General features: G+C 44.3%; 1 protein-coding gene across 6 annotated transcripts in view; it reads right to left on the reverse strand.

The window, feature by feature from the left end:
• Nucleotides 1-28,000, reverse strand: part of IFNAR2 (interferon alpha and beta receptor subunit 2) — a 64,976-nt gene that overhangs the window by 15,213 nt on the left and 21,763 nt on the right. For 3 of the 6 annotated variants that reach the window (XM_055567673.1, XM_055567674.1, XM_055567675.1), the window contains exons 1-4: nt 13,669-13,855; nt 11,283-11,406; nt 6,491-6,648; nt 4,818-4,984 (exon numbers count right to left, since the gene is read on the reverse strand). In XM_055567673.1, the coding sequence (XP_055423648.1) occupies nt 4,818-4,984; nt 6,491-6,648; nt 11,283-11,406; nt 13,669-13,717 (498 nt within the window). In that variant the 5' untranslated portion in view covers nt 13,718-13,855. Of the gene's footprint in view, nt 1-4,817; nt 4,985-6,490; nt 6,649-11,282; nt 11,407-13,668; nt 13,856-15,332; nt 16,891-21,272; nt 21,404-27,814; nt 27,984-28,000 lie in introns of those variants that run through there. The other 3 variants (XM_055567671.1, XM_055567672.1, XM_055567676.1) reach the window with 2 other exon arrangements.

The raw sequence follows: 28,000 nt of genomic DNA on the forward strand, positions 1-28,000 counted from the left end.
CACAGACAGGCACACAGAATGCCACATAAAGAGGAAGGTGGGGATTGGGCTGATGCCTCTATATACTAAAGGATCCAAAATTGGCCAGCACCCACCAGGAGCTGGGTGGGAGGCCTGGAACAGATCCTTCCTCTTAGTCCTTAGAAGGAACCAATCCTGCTGACACCTTGATCTTGGACTTCCAGCCTTTAGAACCTCAAGACAACACATTTCTGTTGCTTCATCCATCCAGTTTATGGTACTTTGTTACTGCAGCCCTGGCAAACGAACACACCAGCCATCTACAGTATGACCCCATGTGATTTCTGGCCCTAGCTGCCTGGGGTTCTCCTCTGAATCACCTCTCCATTCATGCACCTGGGCTGCCCTCCCCGAGTGGCTCGTCTCACCTCAAGGATATACACCATAGCCTGCCCCTGGTGGGGCCATCCCAGACTTATCTTAGTTTAATTTGAATATAAGATATCATAATTGATGACATATTTCTGAATTTGAGAAACCAAAATAGTGTTGTAGGGAAGAACAAAATCTGACTCCACATTGGATCTGTTTCTTTTACTTTAACCTTTGCTTCCTGCTGCTGCTGCTGCTAAGTCACTTCAGTCATGTCCAACTGTGTGACCCCAGAGACGGCAGCCCACCAGGCTCCCCTGTCCCTGGGATTCTCCAGGCAAGAACACTGGAGTGGGTTGCCATTTCCTTCTCCAATGCATGAAAGTGAAAAGTGAAAAGTGAAAGTGAAGTTGCTCAGTCATGTCCGACTCTTAGCGACCCCAAGGACTGCAGCCTACCAGGCTCCTCCGCCCATGGGATTTTCCAGGCAAGAGTACTGGAGTGGGTTGCCATTGCCGTCTCCAAACCTTTGCTTCCTACGAGGATACTATTTGTTTTTGTTCACTACAAGCATACTATTTATACATAATGGCCTTCCTGGGGGTACCCTGCCCCTCTCCTTTACTATTAAACCAAAGTGTCTTTCTTTGTTCAGGATCCTGTCCACCTGTGAACAGCTGGCTATAGGAAGGAAGAAATGAACACACGCCCTCCCCCAACCCCTCCAAGGTTGGCCATTCCAGGAGATACTTGCAAGATTAATAGCCTTTTTACTTCCTCACTTCCTCTCCCTCTCTACTCTATAAAAGAACCTGGCATCCAGAGCCTGATAAGAAGTTTATTTTTGAGACATTAGTCTGTCATCTTCTCGGTTTTCTGGTTTTTCAAATAAAGTCATTTTTCCTTGGCTCAGTATCTTGTCTCTGATTTACTGGCTTGTTGTGTGGTGAGCAGAGTGAGCATGGAGTTGGTAACAATAGTTTCCAGCAAAATAAAGGGAATTAATAGAGTACATACAGGCTGTATTTCCAGCACGGTTACAAATTCCTTATAAAAGGGCCTTATGAAAAATTTGCCATGTGAATAGGAGTTTCAATAGAAACTGAACAGAGACTCTGTTTTTACTTTAGTAATTGTTTACTTTTCTTTGGGTGCTGGGTTTGCTGACAGCTTGTCTCTATTTTTTTGTTGTATTAGAAGCTGAGCTCACTGAAGGCAAGAACTGGATTTTACCAATTGAAACATGAACAGTATAGTATAACTTCTAATGATTAAAAACAGAAATAAAAACAAAAATCCCTGGCTTTCATTTCCAGAAACCCAATTATCTTGAAAACCTTACAATGCATTTTTTTTCAAGGCTAAACTCAGAGGCTGACACGTCAGAAGCAGATAGAGAAGAGATGTGAAGTCTTTTTTCTTTTTTTTTTAACTTCTGGACAGCTTCTTCTTTTTATTTTTTTTTTAAAAGATTTATTTATTTTTTTTGCTGTGATGGTCTTTGTTGCTGTGCTCAGGCTTTCTCTAGTTCTGGCAAGCTGGGGTTACTCTTCGTTGAAGTGAATGGGCTTCTCTTGTGGAGCACAGGCTCTAGGACACATGGGCTTCAGTAGTTGTGGCAAATGGTTTAGTTGCTCCACGGCACGTGGAATCTTCCTGGACCAGGGATGGAACCCATGTCCCTTGCATTGCAAGGCCGATTCTTCACCACTGGACCACCAGGGAAGCCCCAACTTCTGGTTTTATCTCCCTGCTGTCTCCCGCCAGGAAGAAAGAATTTCTAGAAGCTTTTAATGTTTTTAGCTCAGGGACCTGAACTGGTAGCACGCTCTCAGAGACACCTGCATTCTAAAAGGGAACCATTTAATCCTATTTCTTTCAGGCTGCTGTAAACAGAATGCAGAAGACTGGGTGGCTTATTGACACACATTTCTTTCCCACAGCTCTGGATACTGGGAAGTCCAAGATGAAAGCACCAGCAGATCTGGTCTCTCAGGAGGGCCTGCTTCCTGGTTCATAACTAGATTTTCTTGCCAAGTCCTCCCCAAGGGGTGGAAGGGGTGAGGGAGCTCTCTGGGGCCTCCTTTCAAAAGGTGCTAAGACCATTCACAAGGGCTCCATCTTTATGATGTACCTCCTAATACCATCACACTGGGGATTGGAGTTCAACACGTGAATTTGCAGAAGGGTGAGGGTGGGGATGGGGTAAAGCAACACAAACACTGAGTTGATAGCAAGATAAACTGGCACAGGCAGCCTTGCAGGCACTAGTGAGAGACATGCACTGGGGAGCACGCAGCCTTTCCAACACTCTCTATGTTCACACCAAGGTCTTCCATACCCCAGGCAGAAGGAAGGGACAAATGTGTAACCAGATGCCAGTCCTGAGGGCATATTCTAGATAAGAAGCTAAAGATAGACTAGGTTTGCACTTCATGCCTGGGGCAGGAGGCACTCAGGCCTGGGTAACTGTGGAATCTGATTCTTAGGATGGGGAACACATGTACCCCCATGGCTGATTCATGTCAATGTATGGCAAAAACCACTACAATATTGTAAAGTAATTAGCCTCCAATTAAAATTAAAAAAAAAAAATATCACAGTAGGCTGCTAGCTTCAGGAGTTATCTTTGTATCTCAGAGTTTAGCAGGGACCCCTGTGTTCAACAAGTGATCATAAAACTTATTGTTCTGTATTGCTTCCCAGGCACATGAAATCCCAGGGTCTTGATTATAAGCAAAATCATCTTTCCTGTGAAGAAGGCAGATATCCTGTATCATTTAACGAAGCATTTAAAAAAATTGAAGTGTAGTTTATACACAATATCTTAATGGTTTCAGGTGTACAACAGTGTGATCTGATATTTGTATACGTTATGAATTGATCACAACGGAGCCTTTTTTGGGGGAAATTAACTTGAGATTTTGGGGGACTACATAGTATGTAGATATAAATTTAATTACATCATTCCTCAGACAATACAGGATTCCCAGGTAGCTCAGCTGGTAAAGAATCTGCCTGCAATTCAGCAGACCCCGGTTCGATTCCTGGCAAGGGTTGGGAAGATCCACTGGATAAAGGATAGGCTACACCAGTATTCTTGGGCTTCCCTTGTGGCTCAGCTGGTAAAGAATCTGCCTGCAATGCAGAAGACCTGGGTTTGATCCCTGGGTTGGGAAGATTCCCTGGAGAAGGGAAAGGCTACCCACTCCATTATTCTGGCCTGGAGAATTCCATGGACTATATAGTCATAGGGTTGCAAAGTGTCGGACATGACTGAGCGACTTTCACTTCAGATAATACACATGGGTGACCTGTTCTTGCCAAATGCATGAGCATTAGTGATTTAATGTAGAGGAGATAACATATATGTAACGTAACTTACATAACATATACGTAAGTCAGTTTAGGACCAGAAATGACATTTGGCTCAGAAGCACTGGAAGAATTAAAGGTGATCAAAGATGAATGCAAACAGCATTTCCACCTGTCTACACAAGGGGAAGGGAATCACATGTTGACCCATAACACATTGTTCAGGCAATGGGGCACGTTTACCTCTCTTTTTACTTTTTTTCATGTGTCATTAAATTCCTCAACAATCCTGTGAAGTAGGTTATTGCTGCTGCTTAGATGCATCAGTCGTGTCCGACTCTGTGTGGCCCTATGGACTGCAGCCTGCCAGACTTCTCTGTCAATAGGATTATCCAGGCAAGGGTACTAAGAAGAGGTTGCCATGGCCTCCTCCAGGGGAGCTTCCTGACCCAGGGATCGAACCCAGGTCTCCTGCATTGCAGGCAGATTCTTTACTGCTGAGCCACCAGGGAAGCCCCAAAGTAGGTTATTATCCCTGCTTTATTAATGAAATGGGTTATATGCCCATTTTTCAGACCTGAGAAGCTGAGGTCAAGAATGTGACCAGAGTCACACAGTGGCAGGGGCAACATGCCAGCAGGGTCTTTCCACTCCCAGCTCATGTTTTGAAAAGCATTGTTCCTGAAAGAGGAAGAAAGCAATGGGGAGAGGTGGGGTCAGTCCTATAAAATGTGACACCCACCATTCATCCAGGGCTGGGGCTGCCCTGACCATGGACTTGACCATTCTGTGGGGTATGTGGGCCCTCATGCCATGAAACAGTAGTCATTCACTGGTCACCTGATTCTGGTGACCCCAAGTTCCCCCAGCCAGCTGCTGAGTCAGCTTGGCCTTCTCCAGCAATTTCCCTCTGGGGAGAGAAAGGCTTGTTCTCCTACACCAGACCACCCAGGAAGTCTGCCCTTGAAGCCCAGGAAGTGTGACCAGACATACCAGTCACCCCCAGAATGGGTAGCTTCTGGAGCTCAAAGGACCAGGCCTGAGAGCCTCTGGACCATAAGGTGCTGCCACCTGGCAAAGCTTTCCTCCATCATCATGACCAGCCGTGCTCCAGCTGAGCAATGGACAGGGAGCTGACCTCTGCAATGCGCATGATTCACCGCACTTACCTTTTCATCAGAGCCATTTTTCCAATATCGCACATGATAAGTCCATGAGTTATAAATGTTCCTCATGGTCCACGGTTCAGGTTCATTCTCGATTCTTGGGGCAAAGAAACGCATATGTAAAGAATTAGCAAGTGCTTCTACTTGTATTCTGGGAGGTCCGATAGTGGCTGAGGAAGAGAACAAAGCAAAGTGACAATCAAAATTCACATGTTAAAAACATCAACATATCAACATTTACTTTTCGTAACTGAGCAGACCAACTGGGCTACTGAAATACTCTGCCCTTGATGCACCACTGGGGTGATGTTGACTGATGTGGCTAAGAACAGTTAGATTTTGTTTCTTAAAACCAAAAAAAAATCTTTTTACCTTTGCCTTTATTAATCAGGTTTGGTCCTTTTATATTAACTGTGATTTCTGATATATTTGCAATTACTCCAACTACATTACTTTGTGTTTTCTGTAAAGACTGCTTTTTTTGTTTTTAATGGCTCATTCCTCTCCCCCCGCTCCCTTTTATTTTTATTTATTTTTTGGTTGGGTTGAGTTTTCTTTATTTCCATTGCTGGGTTGGAAGCAAGAGATGGTATTTCTATTTTTAGTGTTTAACCTATATAATTAAACCACTTTCCAACAAATACATTTTCCAGCAAAGTCTGAAACTACTCCCCTGTCCCCAAAGCTCTTTTACTAGACATTCACATGATGGGTCCCTTCACTCATTTGGGTCTCTGGCCAATTGCTGCCACCTCGGAGAGAACTATCTCACCATGCTACGTAAAAAGCAGCTCCCACCACTCCCTGTCCTGGCATCGTACTTTATTTTCTTTAGAGCCACGGTCACTACCTGTCATAAAATACGTATCTATCTATTTATCGTGTCTTCCCAATTGGAATGTACATTTCACCGGGGCAGGGGTTTTTGTCTTGTTCACTGCGGTAGCTTCAGCACACAGTAGGTGCTGGCACACGGAAGGTGCTCAGTAAGAACTGTGGAATGAATCAAGAACGGCCCCTGGCAATCATGCTGTTTGAGTTATACCTTGTGTTCTTGTCTGGCGACTGTTACATGTGGGGGGCTGCAAATAGGCCTGGGTTAGCATTCTACCCTATTTCTACTCTTCTAGAAGTTGAAGACCAGATAAGAACATTCATCATGTGTTTTACCAAAGCAAGTATAAATAGGTTCCCGTGACATTCTGAAGCACTCTCCCATCATATAAACTTCAAGAGGCAAATATCGGATGCGGGGTTGTCATTGCTGAAAGCCCTGCCACAGAGGAAGCCTGGGTGTGAATTTCTGTGCTGCTTGTTCATCACCCCTGTGGCCTTGGGGCAAACCACATATCTACTGATATTTGGCATCAGTTGCTAAAGAGAACTTCCATAAATGGGCCCTAAGATAGGATTTGGAACCAGTCAGGAACCTGTAAGTCTGCTCAGTGTAGAAGCAGAAACCTGTACTGTGTTTTCTGCCTTATGCTGATCCTGGCCTGTCTCTCCCACAAACTCCCTTAAGGTCACAGCCCTCTTTGTTACAACCCCTTTGCTCCTCATCCAAGGCCATCCACTTGGTGGGCACTCAAAGAATTTCTGCCCATGGGCCAACCAAGGGGGAAATAATCAAGGCAGGGTGATGACATTACAATGAGATGAGAACTAAGGTGGCTTACTGTCATCCACAGGACAGAAGGTGATGTTTATCCACTCTGAACTCTCATCAGCAAATTCAGCCCTGACTCTCAAGGTGTGGTCACCATACTTGGAAAGACTTGAGAAATCGCATTCCGTCAACAAAATACTCGTGCATGTATCTTGGAATTTCCTGTAACTACAAAATCAAAGAAAAAAAAATCATGAGAATTCTATTTGGGAAACTAAAACAGAGGAAGTCTTGTTCAGGCTTCAGAAGCAGGAAAGCAGGCCCTTGACCTTGCTTCTGACTTGCTTGGACACTGCCTGAATTCTATGCCTGCCCATAAGCACAGCTAGTCAGGCAGCATTTTAGATACGAAAGGGACTGGACCTTGGAATTCTTGAGCTTCTGGTGAAAGTCACTCACTTGTGTCCGACTCTGCAACCCCACGGACTATACAGTCCATGTTATTCTCCAGGCCAGAATACTGGAGTGGGTAGCCATTCATTTCTCCAGAGGATCTTCCCAACCCAGGGATCGAACCCAGGTCTCCCACATGGCAGGCAGATTCTTTACCAGCTGAGCCACCAGGGAGCTCCTGGAGGTCTGGCCAACCACTCCTGGTGTCTGGGAGTCTCAGTCTCAGTCTCTCTGAGGTTGTCATTGTATATGTGCATTTTCTAAACTGTGCTCCGTGGGACCTTAATGATCCTTGACGTATCATTAAGACATTTCAAAAATAATCCATCCCATGGTCAAACAATCTGGGGCAAAAACAAGATGAAACATGAATAGATGTCTCTTCTCAACAGAACTTCTCAGAGCACGTGTCTTTCCAAAAAGGGGTTACTGCTGCTGCTGCTGCTAAGTCGCTTCAGTCGTGTCTGACTCTGTGCGACCCCATAGACGGCAGCCCATCAGGCTCCCCCGTCCCTGGGATTCTCCAGGCAAGAACACTGGAGTGGGTTGCCATTGCCTTCTCGAATGCATGAAAGTGAAAAGTGAAAATGAAGTCACTCAGTCGTGTCTGACTCTTAGTGACCCCATGGATTGCAGCCTACCAGGCTCCTCTGTCCATGGGATTTTCCAGGCAAGAGTACTGGAGTGGGTTGCCATTGCCTTCTCCAAAAAGGGGTTGAGTATTCAACATATTTGACCGAGAAAGCTTCCCTTTTTGATTATGTATCTCTGAAAGTTGTGGGGCATAGTTTGTGAAATGTTGATATACACACATTAGCCAAAATAGGTATATCACAACGATTTCAAATAATGCCCTATATGTGACTATGGCTCAATCATGCTGGAAAAATTATAAAAAAAACTTACTGGCCTCAGATCTCCAGGCCAACACCCAGAGGGAGGGTGGCAGAAACATGGCGTGGAAGGAAAGGGATGTAACTTAACCTCATAATAGCCTCAGGAACTATAATCAGTGCCACCTGATGTAAGGAAATCCAGGATCTTGTCTTGCAAAAAGTAAGAATTTTGTCTGACTGGCACCTTCCTGCCTTGGTGCCAAAAACAATCTAGCTGCTCTCAGAGGTGACAACGAAGGTGATAAAAATAGTAACAACCAACATTTGTCAAGCATGCGGGTGTCCAGCAGTGTGCTACTTCAACAGTATTACCTCACTGAATTTTCACAGGAGGGCAGAAATGACATCACCCTTATTCTGCAGACAAGGAACAGGGGTGGAAAGTCTAGAAACTCGCTCATGGAACTCAGGTCTGCTTGACTTCAGAGCGCCACCTGCACACTCCACCCCACTCTCAGGAGGCAGAGATAATTGGGCTTACTGTCTGCTTTTTTCACTAAATAGGCCACGAACACTTTCTCAATCAATCAACTTTTTATGCTGCTTAACATCCCATCACTGGGAAAATCCAGGGGTCATTCCTTGAAGGGGCTTTTCCCCTTCCCACATGTGGCCATTTCTTCCATACATTTAAACTAACACATCAATTGAGCGGAACACAGAGTCTTTCAACAGTTATTCTGCAGTGACTTCCCTTTCATTAGATCATTTTTTAATAGTATCTACACATATTTTTCTTTCCATTAAGTAGTTAATGTGATCTGTTCCCTGTATTTACACCTAGTTGTTTTAGATGTTTCTATATTAAAATCACCAGTACATTCTCTGAAGCCCCACCCTTGGCCACCCCTATGCAATGCACACAGACAATGAGAGTTTGTGCTCTGTGACCACTCAGGCTGAATTCTAATCAAATGTTTTCTAGAGCCATAGAAGGGTAAACACATTTTTCAGGGTCAAATTTCTTCCACACCCAGCGTATGTTTTGTCTTCCTCAGCAGAGGCCCGGCTTGGTCTGCACGTCTATGCTCAGGAGACTGGAATCCAGGTTTCACTCTTAGTTATTTGCAGCTCTCATCTAAAAGACAAACATCTAAAACCAAACACTTCTACTCCAATGGCAAAGAAACAAAGAACAGAACAATAAGAAATACACTATAGGGAGAGAGAGAGACAGAGAGGAAAGTTAATTTTCCACAACGAAAGCCCCAGAGCTATCAAGACAGAGTGGAGAAAACACAGAGATGAAATTAACCAATCAAGGCTAGAAAATACACAGCAGGAGAAAAAAATTAAGTCTCCGGCTGACCCATCTTAAGTCCTCAGGGAGACTGACAAAACTGGAACATGGACTGAGATGCCAGGACAGCACCACTGGCGAAACTGCCAAATCTTGATGCTGCTGCTGCAGTGAGGTAAAAGGTTATCCTTGCTCTTATGAAACACACAATGACATATCAAGGGGCAGAAGGCGTTATGTAGGACAGAGACACTATCAGTTCAGTTCAGTTCAGTTCAGTCACTCAGTCGTGTCCGACTCTTTGCCACCCCATGGATCGCAGCACGCCAGGCCTCCCTGTCCATCACCAACTTCCGGAGTTCACCTAGACTCACGTCCATCAAGTCAGTGATGCCATCCAGCCATCTCATCCTCTGTCATCCCCTTCTCCTCCTGCCCCCAATCCCTCCCAGCATCAGAGTCTTTTCCAATGAGTCAACTCTTCGCATGAGGTGGCCAAAGTACTGGAGTTTCAGCTTTAGCATCATTCCTTCCAAAGAAATCCCAGGGCTGATCTCCTTCAGAATGGACTGGTTGGATCTCCTTGCAGTCCAAGGGACTCTCAAGAGTCTTCTCCAATACCACAGTTCAAAAGCATCAATTCTTTGGCACTCAGCTTTCTTCACAGTCCAACTCTCAAATCCATACATGACCACTGGAAAAACCATAGCCTTGACTAGACAGACCTTTGTTGGCAAAATAATGTCTGTGCTAGAGACACTATGCTGCTGCTGCTGCTGCTGCTAAGTTGCTTCAGTTGTGTCCGACTCTTTGTGACCCCATGGACTGCAGCCTACCAGGCTCCTCCATCCATGGGATTTTCCAGGCAACAGTACTGGAGTGGGGTGCCATTGCCTTCTCCCAGAGCCACTATGGCAGACCTTAAAAACCAGTGAATGTGGATATAGGCTATTTGGAAGTTTTCTGCATTATACTTGATATTTTGAAATGTTTTGTTACTTGGGAATTATTTTGAACTAAAAAGTTAAAAAAAATGTGTAAAGAAAGGTGATCTTATTTATCTTTCTCCTTCTTCTCTGACTCAGCAAGCTCTGGATATGGTGGTAAAACGAGGAGTGTAGGACCAAAGCACCTGAGACTCGCATCTCTCCCGGCTCACGAGGGTGTCTGCACCCCCTCCCAGCTCACTGAGGGCGTGTATCTGCCTTTATCTGTTTCTGAGCCACACAGGAAGCAGGTGTGCGGCTCACTGCCCTTTGGCCTCCTTTGCTGTTTTGCACCTGACACAAAGATGCGTCACCTGCAGCCCAGCCTGTGACATATGGTGGCAGGCCTGGCACAGGGAGAAACTGACAGGGAGGGCAGGTCCTGGGAGCACGGAGCATCACTGAGGTCACACTCACCCTTCCTTCTTAAGCCTCTGCTGTCTTCAGAGGAGACAGCTTTCAACAGCCAGCAGCTCTCTTACAATTCAGTTTCGGGACACCACCTCAGAGTAGCTGAGCACCCACTATGCAAATGATCTGTACCCCCCCAGCACTGAGGTATGCAGTTTATAACCTAGGCGGGTGAGTGGTAAGCTAGCAAGAGGCTTCCTGCCTGCTTTGCATACCTCGGTTTTCTTGGATAGCTCCCACTTACAAACTGTTGACTTTAAGCAATATTACTCTGGGCCTCCCTGGTGGCTCAGACGGTAAAGAATCTGGCTGCAATGTAGGCGACCTGGGTTCAATCCCTAGGTCGGGAAGATCCACTGGAGAAGGAAATGGTTATTCACTCCAGTATTCTTGCCTGGAGAATTCCATGGACAGAGGAGCCTGGTGGGCTACAGTCCATGGAGTGGCATAGAGCTGTTCACGACTAAGCAACTAACACTCTCATTTTCAGCAATACTACTCTAATAACTGGAAGATGGTCTCATCATTGGCATTTTTCTCTTAAAAAACATCAACAGTGACAAGCCTGATAAGTTCACATTGCAGCAAGCTGCCTTGGTGGCTGATGACACCCACAATCTATAGGCTAAAATGTCTGTCACTCCATGAACCATCACAAGAAACAGGAGAAAGGATTTTACTGTCTGTTTTCAGGGAACAGAGCTTTCACAAGAATTCTGGGACAGAATGAAAAAGGCCAGGAGAAATGCTCTCCCTGGGCTGTTACAGTCACTTGGGTGACAGCAGTCAGGCTCTCTCCTTGGTCCAGCCCAGTGACCAGCCCTGCCAAGGCCACCATCCTTTGGTGCCCTCCTGCCAAGAGCAGCCCAGACTTGCCTTTGGTACTGAGCTGTGAACGTCAGATTCCCCTTGGGAAAAGCAGGTGACTCCCATCGTAGAATATTCTTGAAATTAACTGAATTCATTCTGACATTTTCAGGAGGTGGAACCATTCCTAATGCTGTAAACATAAAGGGAAAAAAGTTGGCAACTCTCTTTCTCAAAATAGTTGCCCAAGAAAATAACCATGTCCAATACTCAGGTCATGTACTCTGTGGCTCAAAGTCTTCACATGGGCTTGTGGGAGAGGGAGACATGCTTTAGCAGTGCTGAGGAGTCTGAGACTGTATTTGAAGAGAAGAAATTGCTAAGGGGAGAAGGACAGCAATAGAGACGTGGGGATGGATGAGGTGACCTGGAATTCGGGTGGTGGCAGAAAGGTGTGAGGGCTTTCCAAGTGGCTCAGTGGTAAGGAATCTGCCTGCCAATGTAGGAAACATGGGTTTGATCCCTGGGTCAAGAAGATCCCCTGGAGAAAGAAATGGCAATCCACTCCAGTATTCTCGCCTGGAAAATCCCATGGACAGAAGGAGCCTGGTGGGCTCCAGTCCATGGGGTCACCAAAGAGTAGGACGTGACTAAGTGACTAAAACAACAACAGAAAGGTGTGAGGGGGTAGATTTTAAATCTATTTCCAGATGTATAAACTTTAGACTTCCTGATACATTTGGTGTGAAGAAGTAGATGTTAATAGCCACTCCCTGCTTAAGCACCTTATGCTCTGACTGGGGCTGGGGGGTGGAAATCAAATAACACTAAATATTCACTGGGAGGACTGTTGCTGAAGTTGAAGTTCCAATACTTTGGCCACCTGATGCGAGGAACTGACTCATTGGAAAAGACCCTGATGCTGGGAAAGATTGAAGACAGGAGGAGAAGGGGACGACAGAGGATGAGATGGTTGGATGGCATCACCAACTCAATGGACATGAGTTTGAGCAAACTCCAGGAGACAGCAAAGGAAAGGAAAGAGAAGCCTGGCGTGCTGCAGTCCATGGGGTTGCAAAGAGTCAGACACAACTGAACAAAAACAACAATTTTAGGATTTGCATTAGGTTTGAGATACTGAAGGATACATAAGTAGGAATGTCAGAGACAGCTGGATGAATAAGCCTGGGGCACAGAGGGTAGATTTGAGGTAGAGTTAGAAATAGTCGTTAAACTTTTTAACAGAAAATGCCAAACATACACAGAAGTACAGAGAAAAGTATAATAACTGCCACCGGACCATCACCCAACTAGCACCAACAGATAGAAATTTGAAAGTCATGAGCCCATGTTGTTGTTCAGTCGCTAAGTTGTGTCCGACTCTTCTGCAACCCCATGGACTGTAGCCCACCAGGCTCCTTCTAACCATAGGATTTCCCAGGCAAGATTACTGGAGTGGGTTGCCATTTACTACTCCAGGGGATCTTCCCTGACCAGGGATCGAACCTACATCTCCTGCATTGGCAAGATAAATTCTTTATCACCAAGCCATCAGGGAAGTCCAGTGTTAGTGTTACTCCCTCCACAGTGTTAGACTCCTTGGCACCCCATGGACTGCAGCTGGCCAGGCTCCTTTGTCCGTGGAATTCTCCAGGTAAGAATACTGGAGTGGGTTGCAATTTCATTCTCCAGGGGATCTTCCCCACCCAGGGATCGAACCTGGATCTCCTGCATTGCAGGCAGATTCTTTACCATCTGAGCCACCAGGGAAGCCCAGAGCTGGTATTTAATGCCAAAGTTCTGCTGGTAGAACTACTACCCAGAGGGGTAGTGTAGGAGAAGGAGAGAAGAGAGCTGGGTATGAACTTGGCTGAGAGAGGTGGAGAATCCCAGGGAGAAACAGCCTGATACAGGTGGGAGGGAAACCGGAGAATGAGAGATCCATCAGAAAGGAAGGAGGGATCCATAGTGTTATTTGAACCTGAGCAGGCAGTTTAGAGGACTGCCCTGTAGCCCACCATGAACCTCTAGAGAAGCCTGGCGGGCCCCAGTTCATGGGGTCGCAAAGTGTCGGACACGACTGAGTGACTAACACACACACAAGCAGTTTGGAGCAGGACAGGAAAGGTTTCACTGGATTTAGAACTCAGAAGCCCTAGAGCTGTAGGAGCTGAGGGGCAGAATTCAGACTTTGGAGTGCTGGGCCTAACGGCCCGCTCAGGAACTTAAGTCACTTTGAGTGCGCCTCTGGGGGTGCGCTCAGGGGAAGGCGGGGGGGTTGTCTTTGGGGGTCAACGCTGCCCGGCGTCGTAGCCACGCCTCCCGCTTCCCAAACGCACTTCCTCCAGTCGGGACGCAGCGCCACAGGCGAATCGGGGTCCCAGCACTGGCAGCCGCGGGGGTCGAGACGACGCCCCGGAGGCTACCCTGCGTCCCCTCCCCGCAGACCCCTCACCTGACATCAGGAGGCAGCCGCCCAGCCAGCTCCAGAGGCTGCGCGCCATGGTCGCGCCGGGACCCACGAGGGCGCTCAAGGGGGGAGCCCCGCGGACAGCCGCCGGGCACCGGGGCACACCCCCCCGACCCCTTACGCCGGGGTCGCACGTACGCGCGCCCGCCTGCCAACTCCGAGGCTGCTTCCGGGAACCGGGGGAGGGGCGGGGCGATAGAGGCCCCGCCCCGCAGGGCCCGCCCCCGTCTGGGCCCCTCCCCTCGCGCCCTGCTCCAGGGGCCGCTGTCACCCGCTTGACTGTGGCAGAAACGGAGGTGAAAGGGGACTTTTCGCCTGCGGGTGAGTGGAAAACACCGTTAGTAAAACAGGGTGCGAAACTGTACATGCAGTGTCCCCGATTACATTAAACGCATGCTTTGAAAGGAGCCCTCAAGTTAAATGAATACACTCCATATAGTAAAGAATCTGCCTGCAACGCAGGAGACCCGGGTTTGCTTCCTGGGTCAGGAAGATCCCCTTGGCGAAGGGCATGGCCATCCACCCACTCCAGTATTCTTGCCTTGAGAATTCCGTGGACAGAGGAGCCTGGAGGGCTGCAGTCCGTAGGGTCTCAAAAGAGTTGGATACGACTGATAGACTAACACAGAGCCAACCCAGAGTTGATATCTGGGTGGTGGGATTAAGGGTGGTGATGGTTTTTTTTTTTTTTTTTTTTCTGTTTTTCCTGCTTTGTACTTTATTCAAAGAAGATGAGGAATGATCTTCAACATTTGGGAATACAGAGGTCTATCAGAAAATACAGCAATTCATTTTGAACTAATTCTAATTCATCCTCTGTCTCTCTTTTTTTTTTAAATATATTTTTCCCTCCCTTCTTGCTGTTATATCAGGTTTTGTCCAGGTAAATGCTAACTCATATAGTGTTCAGTTCAGTTCAGTTCAGTCGCTCAATCGTGTCTGACTCTTTGTGACCCCATGAGCCGCAGCACACCAGGCCTCCCTGTCCATCACCAACTCCTGGAGTCCACCCAAACCCATGTCCATCGAGTCGATGATGCCATCCAACCATCTCATCCTCTGTCATCCCCTTCTCCTGCCTTCAATCTTTCCCAGCATCAGGGTCTTTTCCAACGAGTCAGGTTTTTCTTAACACTGTACCGTATTCCCCAAATTTTCTCCAGTGAACAGTTGTGGTCTCTATGATCGCCTCTCCCCCGCAAATAAACTGATTTTAAAGCACTCCATTAGCAAATCTAGCTTGAGAGGATCTTCTTTACCGTAACTCCCCTCTCCCCCCAGGGATAAGCGGCAACAGAGAACCAAGTCATTAATGTGACCAGAATCATTTCTCACAAGACTGCTGACAAAGGCTTAATTTCCTCCTTTTCAATGCATTAGTAGCAGTGATGAGGTTGGAAAACCCAGAGCAGGGTAAGTACTAGGTGATGTAAGACACTGGCTGACTTCTGTCGCTAGAACATTCCACAGGAACACAAGCTCAGGAAGGCAGAAGGTCCCTTTGGCTCCCACAGGCCACGAAGTAGTTAGAGGGAGTTTTGTGTAACCCAGAGATGCCAGCAGAACTACACATCTGCTGCATATATCTCCTGTCTAATAAGAAACAAATGTGGAAACATTTCCAAGTTTATATTAAAAAGTATGTTTTATTTTTTACCAACCACTGTACAAAATTATATCTTAAAATATGACACAGACCCTGTCCCTCTCCCTTATGCAAATGTTTCTCTATTAGTCACCTGTCTGGCACCGGAGTTATTATGTGTGTGTGTGTCTGTCTTCCTCACTCAGATTGAGGAGGGCTGGACCAGGGGCTGAGAGTTGGATTCTCAAGAGTATAGGCGACACAATATTATCTAGGGGTGCCCCAGACTTGGTTGGGGCTTCCTTTTTTCCAATCCCAACCCAGAGCATGTGCTTCTGTTTCCTCGTGCGTGTCCTTGCTTTCTAGCTGCCCACCCTCCCTTCTCTTTTTCTGTGGCTTTTCTGGTCTTTCCTCAAGCCTGTGGGGGAAAAAAAAAACCACTGCTGACTGCTCCTGCTATGAACTCTGCTGAATGTCTTCCTTTTCTCTCCCTACTCCACACTGACCCGATTAAATAATTTCCCAGAAATCTTACAGGGCCCTGGAACATCGCCTGAAAACCACAGGGAACTTTGTTCTTTAGTCTGGGAAACATGATGCAGAATCCTTAGACATCCATGCCAGGAAAGGGAACAGGCAGGACATTTTCCCCATCAAGGCAAATTGCCTTGAACAGGTAAACAGTGCACTGAATAATAGCAGAATGCTCTGTTTCCCACCTCCCCTCCCCCCAGAGTGAGCATTTGCATAGATGATGTCACCAGTCTCCTACTCCTCCCCAGGGAGAACACTCGGAGGCCCCAAAGGAGCAAGTGCAGGTGCTGGGGGTGGGGGGTGATGTCCGGAAGCAGCGTGTGTCCAAGTTAATTAAATTTTTTTAGATTCACTTGTCTTACTATATACCCATCCTCCATGTCAACATCTGACTCGGAAGTGTCACTTTTATCAGAAGGAGCATCTTGGGGCCTCGGGCACTCCGTAGAGCGGTTGGTGAAGGGCAGCTGTGTCCCTTCTTCACTGGCCACCAAAACACTTGATTCTGTCTCGTTGAGGTCCTCCAGCTCGACTGTCTCTTCTGGACAAGATGGGGACATTAGAGTGACTTCTGAGTCCTTGTCGTCCTCAAGGGCTCTCACACACACAGAGTTCAAATTCACGTTGAAGACGATTCTGCCCTCAGACCCCTCCGTGGAGTCACTGTCCTCCTCGGAAGTGGGGTCCTGCCACAGAGTCCCTCTCGTCTGGTAGCCCCCACTTGTGCCTTCCGACTGCCAGGGGCCGGGCCCTGGTGCCATGGGGGTCTCGGCGTCCCCCTTGGGCTCAGGCAGATACGGCTCCTCAGCACTGGGCTCACTGCAGTCCTCCACGCTGCAGTCCTCCACGCTGCAGTCCTCCACGCTGGCTGAAGTGGTGGAAGTTGGACACAGCTTGCCTGTTAGTCCGTGCTTGGTGTAACCACCTGAATTTAGGTGGGGAGCTGCCTCGTTTTCGATGTCATTTTCATCGTCATAATTATAATTCCAGACTTTCTTCTTCCTGTTGACGTGAATGACTTCCACGGTAGCCACTGTTTCCAACGGGGGCAGCTCGGGAAACACCCAGACTGACAGTTTATAAAAATTCTTTAAAGAAAAAAAAAGAGAGAGAGGGAGAATGATCAGTCCCGAGTGTTTGTTCTCTATCTTTTTGACATCATAAAACTTAATGGAGTTAACTAACTGCACAGAGATGGGAAAGGTGGTCATGAAGATGACGGCAGCAACTATAACAATAGTGGACAGTTACGCAGGGTTCACTGCTTTTAGTAAACTACATGTTACAATTCATTTCATCCTCACGACTTCTCTATGAAGTAGGCTTACTAGTCTTGCTCCACTTTACAATGCAGAGAGGTTGAGAAACTTGCCCAAGTTTCAAGGAACACGCAGTGGTGGAGGCTGGGTTTCAAACTAGGAGGCTGCCTGCAGTAGAGACTGGCCCACTCCTTCCCACTGCTGTCCCCTTGCTGCTTCTTGCTTGTTAGGGGAATCTATCCATCAATAGTTTTGATAGATGGGTAGATTTCAACTGGATAGATTTCACCTCCAGATTGCTGACATTCTTATGGGTGTCAGGGAACTGTGAGTAAGGAGAGATTCTAGGGAGCTGATCCCACTGGGGTCAAAGATCCCTGGACTGGAGGACCTTAGAGATGCAGGTGACCCCTAAAGGGTCAGAGTTGAGAAGGAACAGAGAGACTGGAGGTTGCTCTAACCCAGCACCTCCAGGATACAACAGGTGAGGTGGGCTAAGGAGACCGGCTACAATGGGGTCATGGTGAGGAGGGTGGTCGCGAGATTCCCTTTGCAGACTGTGAATCATCATCAGCATCCTTCTCCTTTCCATTGTCTTGGTCAAGCTGCCCAATGTGACAAGCCTACTTTTCCCTGACTATTCAGATACAGCCTTAGGATGAATTGTTCTATTGGGTTGTTTCGTCATTTTTCTTATTTATTTATAGGGGCTGTTTGTATAACCTTGGGCTTCCCAGGTGGCCCTAGTAGTAAAGAACCTGCCTGCCAGTGCAGGAGACAGAAGGGATGCGGATTGGATCCCTGGATTGGGAAGATCCCCAGGAGTAGGAAATGGTAACCTGCTCCAGTATTCTTGCCAGGAAAATTCCATGGACAGAGGAGCCTGGCAGGCTATAGTCCATGGGGCCACAAAGCGTTGAACACGACTGAGTGACTGAGCACTTATAGAACCTAGATATTAATTATTTATTGATTGTTTATGCTGCATGGATTTTCTCCTAGTCTGTGGTTTAACGTTTTACTCTTGTTATGATGACGTTTAATGGAAAGAAAATTTCCATCTTAATTTAAGAAGGTATATCAATTTTCTTTCTCCATGGTTTCTGCTGAATCTTCCTTACCTTTAAGTATGACTCCTATATGCCCTTCTAAAACTTTTAATAGTTTTGCTGTTCATATTAGTCTTTAATATGCCTGAAATTGATGTCTGTGTATGGTGTGAGGTAGGAATCTGATTTCATTTTTCCCCACATGGGTAGCATTTACTGACCTCAATCCTTTCTCCACAGCAATTCCTACACATATGTGAGTCTGTCTCTGGGCTCCCCATTTGACTAGATCTTTGTTAATGCCTTTCAACAAGGTTTGATAATTTTCTCCACAATGGGCTTGTGACATCTTCTGTTAGATTTCTTCCTTAAATACTTTAAAAAATATTTTTATTACTGTTGTAATGATGTTTTAAAAACTGTATGATTTCGCATGATTCCACTGAACTGTATGATTCTAAGTTTAAAACCAGGTAAGACTAATCTATGCTGTTAGAGTGTAGAGAGTGGTTATCCTGGGCGTGGGCAGTGACTGAGAGGTGGAAGAGAGACTTCTGGAGGCAGTTGGTCATGTTTTCTTTCTTGATCTGGATGTGACTTATGTGGGTATGTTGAGTTTGTGAAAATTCAGTTTTTTGCTGTGACTTGTGCACTCAATTTCTTGGATGTTGAAAAGCAACTTATAGAAAAACATATTTAAGTGACTGTTGCTAGGGTATAAAAAGCAGCGTTTTTATGTTGATTACTTTGTGTGTAACAAACTTATTAGTATAAATAAGTGGCTAATGTGGCTCAACTTATTAGTCCTAATACCTCATCTCTAGATTCTGAATTTCTTACTTAGCCAGTCATATCATCTAATAATGATCATTGTCTCTACCCCCCATTTTTCAGATTTTAACCTCCATAAGGGCATCTTTTTTGTTTGTTTTATTCACCTCTAGATCCCCAGCACCCAGCACATGTGGATATACAGTAAATACACAACACATATTTGTTAAATGCAAAAGAGGAGGTGTAGGAGGAGGAAAAGAAGAGAAGGGGAAGGCGGTGGGGGGAGAGGAGGAGAAAAGAAAAGAATTTAAAAATTTTAACTTCTGTTCTTGTTTAGACATACATACACAAACATACTAGACCTAGGGTGTTGTGTTTTACTCTTCCTAGAGTTTGTACTTAAACACAGAGCAACACTTTTTCCTGGAGAAATAGCAGACGGACACAGGATGACAATACTCGCTTTCATTACTTGGAGATAACAGAAGAACTGGTATAAATATAATTGGCATATAATTTGGGTTCATTTTAAGGACAGGAAAAACTCAGGGAGACCTGGGAGAAGGGTTAGTAATGAGTTTAGGTCATTCAGGCAGAAAATTATCCAGGACATGATGGGTGTAGTGCTAGGGGGTTTTATATCTCAAGGCTGCATGAGAAACATCAGTTGGAGGGGGATTTATCTAAGAGCTCAAAGCCAAAGCTATACATGGCCAACGGAAGAGTTGGAGTGGAGGCTGAGAGTAAGCCTGCAACTGAACAGTAACATAAAAAACTCTAAAAGATACACTGTTAAAGCTATGAAAGATTAAGTTACACCGATAGATTAAAAAAACAAGACAGGGATCACAGTATGGATAAAATCCAACACAGAGCCATTTACTTCTTGTAAGCCACAGCCAAATGCCACCTAGGTTCAAATACTAATTATAATAAAAAACTCCACAAGCGCCCTTCCTCCCAAACAGTCTATCCCCCAACTCAACCTAAACAAACAAGAACAAGAGAAAGAAGAGAATAGCAGTCATAACAAAGAGTGAAATAATGCCAGTTGCAAAGACTTGGATGGACCTAGAGACTATCATATTAAGTGGAGAAAGACATATTAAATCAGAGAGAAAGACAGATATCATACGTTATCACTTATCTGTGGAATCTGAAAAAAAAATGATACAAATGAACTTAGAGAATCCTGATGGGCTACAGTCCGTGGGGTTGCAAAGAGTCAGACATGACTGAGCGACTCACACTTTCACTTTACTTTTTCATTACTATATAAAAGTAGGTAAACAATAAGGCCTTATTGTATAGCACAGGGAACTATATTCAATATCTTGTAATAAGCTATAATGGAAAAAACTCTGAAAAAGAAATTATATATATTCTTTTTCAAATTCTTTTATATATATTTATTAAACTGAGTCAGTTTCTGAATGCTTGAACACAGCATTGCAAATAAACTATACTTCAATTAAAAACATTTAAAGAAACAATAAAAAAAAAGGACTATACTTTTACCACCTATAGAGAGATATTTATTTGTGGCTATTTAAAAAATAGAGGGTGAATGAGTTCAAACATAGAATATATTCTAATGTAGAAGGAAATATCTGAATATCTTCTAAGGCAGAAGGAAAGTGACAGGATAGGGAAAATGAAAAATGATGGGCAAAGTGGTTGAATCAAAACATGTGAGGAGGTTTTAGAAATATGTAAGATCAGTACCTAGACTTGGTTGAGTGCCAAAGATTCTGAGCGGGAAGAATATGCCTCATGAAACACAGAGAAAACACAAGACAAAGTGGCTGGTTCCACTTACGAATGACACACATAAGAGACCCCTGGGGGACCGTTATACTATGATAAATGAGTACAAGTAGAAAAAAAAAGATTAATCAATGTAAGCAAAGCTTTGGAGAAAGGTGTACACCATGATGTTGACACTAGCATTATAAATCAGTTATTTATATTTTCATATAAGATATATTTACTTTGTGTATATATTCCACATAAGTAATCCAAACTAAAAAGACAACCTGTATTAAAATGTTCATTGTGTTACTCCTAATGGCCGAAGAAATGAAAGGAAAAGAAATAATGAAAAGGAAATCAATCCAAATGCCCAACAGCTGAGAAATGATTAAGGAAAAAGGAGACATTAATAACAATGGAACACTGTGACGATGGAAAATCATATGTGGACAAAGTATGAAAAGAAAGCAGAAAATGCAATATATAGGTTTATAGGAATGGTAAAGAACCCAGAGCGATACAACACCTTGATGTTTTGAGAAAATGGGGTTTCTTTTATGAAGATATTTAAGTGTATAATAAAAATTCTTAAGTCAAAATGAAAAATAAAGGTAGAAATGAAAAAAAAATACATACCAAAACTTTGGGGAAATCATTTCTTAAGCATATATAACCAATCCGTTTCAGTATCATTACAGTGCTTATGAAGACAGCAGTTATTAAAAACAGAGTAATTATTCCTCCTATTGTAGCAGATTCTGATGACTCTGTTGATGAAAAATTAAATGGCTTTATTTAAAAGTAAATCCAGTGAACAGTCACAGTTGGGAACAAATGTATATTAATCTGGTGGTGGAAGGGTTTATTACGGGGGCAAAAGTTGGAAAAACTACTGTTAAATATCAAAGAATGGAAAGTAATCCAAGTATACATTTTTTAAAAATGTTAAAATTCAGCTTCTAAAAGTAAAATTTCTTCCAGTTGATAATTATGCTTTATGACTGCATTGTCCAGTAATGTGGCAGTTTAGCCACATGTGACCATTTAAATATAAATTATCCAAAAAAAAACCTGTTTCTGAGTCATACTAGCCAGGTCTCCAGAGGGAGTTGAAAAAGGGAGTTTGTCTGAAGATGACAGTTGGGTCACGTGGAAGCTGGACTCTGGCCATGCCAGAACCCAGAATTGGGGTGTGGTAGATCTTGTTTTGTCCAGTTATGAGTTCTTTAGCTTCTTGTCAAAATGACTTTTTGAAAATTTCAATTTTCTGAATGTAAACAGCTTTTTCCTGTAAGTCCAACTAGGCTGAGAAGAAATCAGGACTTATAGAATTAAGGCTGTCTTTAATATCCAGAAAATCTTTTATTAATATTAATCCTATAACCACAGCCTCAAGCAAAACAATACAGGAGAAAAACAACTAAAGATGGCTCATATCTTTCTAATGTCTTTTAAAAGGTTAAAGAATGGACAGACAGAAACTCGGTGAAGATCTGAGCCCTTAGATGGCAGAAGACTCATGAACCCCTTTCATTCCCATCAAGAATGAATGGGCCATCATCAAGAAAATTTACAAATAATAAATGCTGCAGAGGGTGTGGAGAGAAGGGAACACTCCTACACTGTAGGTGAGAATGCAGACTGGGACAAACTTATGGAGAACAGTATGGAGGTTCCTTACAAAACTAAAAATAGAGCCACTATATGATCCAACAGTCCCACTCCTGGCCATGTATACAGAGATATATGCACCAATGTTCACCTCAGCACTATTTACAATCGCCGGGACATGGTGGCAACCTAAATGTCCATCCACCGAGGAATGGATAAGGAAGACTGTGGTACATATATACAATGGAATATTACGCAGCCATAAAAAAGGATGAAATAATGTCATTTGTAGCAACACAGATGGATCTAGAGATTGTCATACTGAGTGAAGTAAGTCATATAGAAAAAGACAAATATATGATATCGCTTATATGTGGAATCTAAAAAAATAGTGCAAATAAAACTTATTCATAGAACAGAATAGATTCACAGATGTAAAAAACAAACTTATGGTTACCAAGGGGGAAGTGGGAGAGGGATAAACTGGGATCAACATATACACATTACTATATATAAAGTAACTAACTAATAAAGACCTACTATAATGCACAGGGAACTCTTCTCAATACTCTGTAGTGACCTATATGGGGAAAGAATCTGAAAAAGAGTGTATATATACATATGTATAATCAATTCACTTTGCTGTATACTTGAAACTAGAGTAATATTACAAATCAACTATATTCCAATAAAATTTAAAAAAAAATGAATGAATGAAGATGTGTCATATCAATGGCAGTTATAGAATCAGATCTAGTCATAAAGTCACACCTTTATAATACAAAATCCTTACATGTATGGAGCTTACATTCCTGAAGAGGATTCTGTGAGCCTACGTGGTTTCTTTGGAGGAGCAATATGATGTCATGGGATCTGGACCCATGGGTCCCACCCCTCTGAGTCCCTTGAATTAGAATTTCTATTTTGGCTCTGCTTCCAGGGAATCTAAACATGACACCACCCTATTTAATAGAGACCTGGGACTTCCCTGGTGGTCCAGTGGTAAAGAATCTGCCTTGCCATGCAGGGGATGTAGAGTCAGTCCCTGGTCTGGGAAGATTCCACATGCCATAGGGCAGTCATGCACTGCAACAAGGACTCAATGCAGTCAAATTTTATATATATATATATTCAAGTTAAAGAGACCTACCAGATGTTCAAGCTGGCTTTAGAAAAGGCAGAGGAACCAGAGATCAAATTGCCAACATTTGATGGATCATCAAAAAAGCAAGAGAGTTCCAGAAAAACATCTATTTCTGCTTTATTGACTATGCCAAAGCCTTTGACTGTGTGGATCACAATAAACTGTAGAAAATTCTCAAAGAGATGGGGATACCAGACCACCTGACCTGCCTCTTGAGAAACCTATATGCAGGTCAAGAAGCAGCAGTTAGAACTGGACATGGGCTAACCTAACTGGTTAGAACCAGTTAGGACTGGTTCCAAATAGGAAAAAGAGTATGTCAAGGCTGTATATTGTCACCCTGCTTATTTAACTTAATAAGGCTATGGTTTTTCCAGTGGTCATGTATGGATATGAGAGTTGGACTGTGAAGAAAGCTGAGTGCCAGAGAATTGATGCTTTTGAACTGTGGTGTTGGAGAAGACTCTTAAGAGTCCCTTGGACTGCAAGGAGATCCAAGCAGTCCATCCTAAAGGAGATGAATCCTGGGTGTTCACTGGAAGGACTGATGCTAAAGCTGAAACTCCAATACTTTGGCCACCTGATGCAAAGAGTTGACTCATTGGAAAAGACCCTGATGCTGGGAGGGATTGGGGGCAGGAGGAGAAGGGGACGACATCACCGACTTGATGGACATGGGTTTGTGTGAATTCTGGGAGTTGGTGATGGACAGGGAGGCCTGGCGTGCTGCGATTCATGGGGTCGCAAAGAGTTGGACACGACTGAGTGACTGAACTGACTGACTGAACTGACCATCCTTTACCAGACATTACCTCTCCCCTGCCCTTTCTGCTTAATTTTTCTCCAGAGTATTATAGTATTATACTTAGCCATCCCTTAACACAATACATATTTTATTTTTTTGAATCTTGTTCTTTTGTCTCCCAATGTAAGCTCTATAAACTAAGGAATTTTTATCTGTTTTATTCACTGCTGTATCCCCAGTATCTAGAAGAGTATCTGGCCCATAGTGGGCCCCAGTAAACATTTGTCAAATGGATGAGGACACCTTTCCCTGGGGAACTTACTGAAAAAAAGTCAGCTGATTAGTTTAAGATTTGACAAAAGGGAGGCATTTCTCCATTTCTCTGGAATAAATCCGCCTTTATCAATACTGCTTTAAGATACCAGTGTTTCACCACTGATATCCCAGTAACTTAACTCTGGTTCTAGGTCATCCTTCAAGAATCCCCCACCATCCAAACCTACCTGGTCCCTGGGTTTAGCTGGTTGAGGGTGGCTCACATGGCCAGTTTACACAGTGAGAGGGGTCACATGATCTGAACCTACTTGGTTCCTGAAGTTTCAGACAAGAATTGTGGCATGAAATATTTGGATAGCGAGGCATACCTGTACCTAAACTGTCTCATGTAATGATAAAAGAACAGACGCTGAAGTATACAAAGTGATGTGTTCACACCACGGAAGCATGAAGCGATGGGCCAGCATGTTGCCATATGACCATTCTTAGCAGGTGAAACAGGGAAGAGTCAGGGGAGACACTGAGTCACCACAGAGCAAGGACATCACCTTCCAGTGCCTTTGGTCAAGCAATGGCACCCCACTCCAGTCCTCTTGCCTGGAAAATCCCATGGATGGAGGAGCCTGGTGGGCTGCAGTCCATGGGGTCGCTAAGAGTCAGGCACGACTGAGCGACTTCACTTTCATTTTTCACATTCATGCTTGGAGAAGGAAATGGCAACCCACTCCAGTGTTCTTGCCTGGAGAATCCCAGGGACGGCAGAGCCTGGTGGGCTGCCATCTATGGGGTCACACAGGGTCAGACACGACTGAAGCAACTTAGCAGCAGCAGCAGCAGCAGGTTCACCTAAGGCAGACTGAGTTTCAGCCAACCACCGTCCATCATGTCCTATTTCTAATCTGAGTTTTTATTTCTGTGACACTCTGATTTATAATAAGAAGTACATATTTGGTCTTTGTCCTCAATTCTGAAACCCTTAGAAATTCCTAAATAATAAGAGCAAAGAAAGTGAAAGGAGCTTTTTTTGTTATTCAGAACAAGCCCCTCTGAACCTCACTTGGTTTATGTGAAACCCAAAATGAATAAACATAATTTGTGTCCTAACACCAATTCTCAGCATCAACTAGGTGTCCAGAGATTTGACTCGTTTCTGATAGTACCAGGAGTTAGTGCAGAACCCACAGGGCTATCTGTCAGCTTTGATGATTTGCTAGAATGGCTCACAGAACTCATGAAAACAGCTTATTCCCTAGATTCCTGGTATATTATAAAAGATTATAACTCAGGAACAGGCAGAAGGAAGAGATACACAGGGCCAGGTATGAAGGATGGAGCTTGGACTTCTGTGCCGTCTCTGGGCACGCCATCCTCCCAGCATCTCAGTATGTTCACCAACTTAAAGTTCTCCAAACCCCATCATTTATGGTTTTTAAGAAGGACTCGTTATATAGACATGACCAATTAAATTCTTGGCCACTGATGGTCACTTCAACCTCTAGCCCTTCTCCCCTCTGCAGAAGTCAAGGGGTGGGGCTGATAGTTTCAACCCTCTACATCACAGGGTTGGTTGCCAGGGGAACTTTCCAAATGTCAATGGATATGAACATCCACTGCTCATTATTTTCTCAGGAAGCCTATTGTTTTGCCCTGTGTATCTCTTCCTTCTGCCTGTTCCTGAGTTACAATCTTTTATAATATACCAGGAATTGGTGTTAGGACGCAAATTATGTTCATTCATTTTGGGTTTACATTTTTATAAGAGCCATAGGCATGAAGAGACTATATGCAGTTTTAGGTTTGTTCAGTTGCTAAGTCACATCCAACTCTTTGTGACCTCATGAACTATGGCACGCCAGACTTCCCTGTCCTTCACTCACTGTCTCCCAGAGTCTGCTCAAACTCATGTCCAATAGTTGGATGCCATCCAACCATCTCATCCTCTATTGTCCCCTTCTCTTTCTCTCAATCTTTGCCAGCATCAAGGTCTTTTCCAATGAGTTGGCTCTTCAAATCAGGTGGCCAAAGGATCGGAGCTTCCGTTTCAGCACCAGTCCTTCCAATGAATATTCAGGATTGATTTCCTTTAGGATTGACTGGTTTGACCCCCTTGCTGTCCAAGGGACTCTCAAGAGTCTTCTCCAGCACCATAATTTGAAAGCATCAATTCTTCAGCATTCAGTCTTCTTAATGGTCCAACTGTCATATCCGTACATGACTACTGGAGAAACCACAGCTTTGACTATACGGACCTCTGTCAGCTGCTAGGTTGGTCATAGCTTTTCTTTCAAAGAGCAAGCATCTTTTAATTTTATGGCTGCAGTCACCATCCACAGTGATTTTGGAGCCCAAAAAAGTAAAGTCTGTCACTGTTTCCACTGTTTCCCCATCTATTTACCATAAAGTGATGGGACTGGATGCCACGATCTTAGTTTTTTTAATGTTGAGTTAAATATGGGCAAAGTTTTGCCCATATGTAACTGACATTATAAGCATGATTTAAGTTAAAGCTGTGACATAGTTTTTCCTTTAAAATTGATCTGTGTATCCTTTGATTCTGAGTAACACTGGTGAATAAACTGACATTGCCTGGAGTTATAGCAAACACCAGGCACCTTGACATGCCAGCTGCTCATCAGTGGAGCTCACTTCATCCGCAAAGAAGCCATCACACTTAGTCACTCCCTTCTAAGTCTCATCTTATTTTGACTCTGGTAAATCAGAGCACTAAACTCTCACTGGGGTTGGGAAATTCACAAGGGCTTCTTTGGGGGAGATTTTCATAGATTTTCACTGTGGGCAAAACAGTTGGCTTCCTGAGAATAATGAGCAGTGGATGTTCCTAAGGCTGACTGTCCTTCCTGCAAATTCCTCCATTCAAAGGAAGGTTCGGGGAGGAGGTTGTATGCTGTTTTGACGCCTTGGCCACAGAAGGGCTTTCAGCCTTCATCCGTGACCAGCTCATCCACACTGGCAAGTTCCATTTTCATCCATGAGTTAGAGCCGACCTTCTGGAGAGTCAGGCCACGTCTATGGACCTCACTGTGACTGTCGTCCTCCCCTTTGGCACCTCTGCAGGCGGTTGCTTCAGGAACCAAGCCTCCTCCACCACTTGACCTGAATAACGGCCAAACCAAGGCCACACAGAACTGAACCCGATGCTGCCCCAGAAATAAATCATTTCCACTTTAGCCTCCTGAAGTGGAAGTTACCTGACTGTCCCCATGGGATGGCAACATAAAAGCAGCTCTACCACATGGTAGAGTCTGACCAACAGAAGACATCTCTGTGATGTGCCTTGTCGGATGAAATATCTTTAGTGCTTCGCAATTTTCAGATTCTTTTCTTTAAATAGGTTTTCCCCCAGAGGAAAAGCAAACCATGAATTTTCAAAAACTGTCATACCTGATCCTCGTCTGGGTCGAAAGAGGGTACATTTTAAGGGAGATCTGTTTATTTTTCTTGGATCTTTAGGCTCAAAATAAACGGATATACAGTAGTTTGTGTTTGGAATTAACTTGTCGATGACATAATTGAAATTTTCCATGATGTTTCCAGTTATTTGGGGTTGATGCTGTAAAAATGTGCAAA

This window comes from Bubalus kerabau, chromosome 2 (assembly GCF_029407905.1).
Source record: "Bubalus kerabau isolate K-KA32 ecotype Philippines breed swamp buffalo chromosome 2, PCC_UOA_SB_1v2, whole genome shotgun sequence".
Lineage (NCBI taxonomy): Eukaryota > Metazoa > Chordata > Mammalia > Artiodactyla > Bovidae > Bubalus > Bubalus kerabau.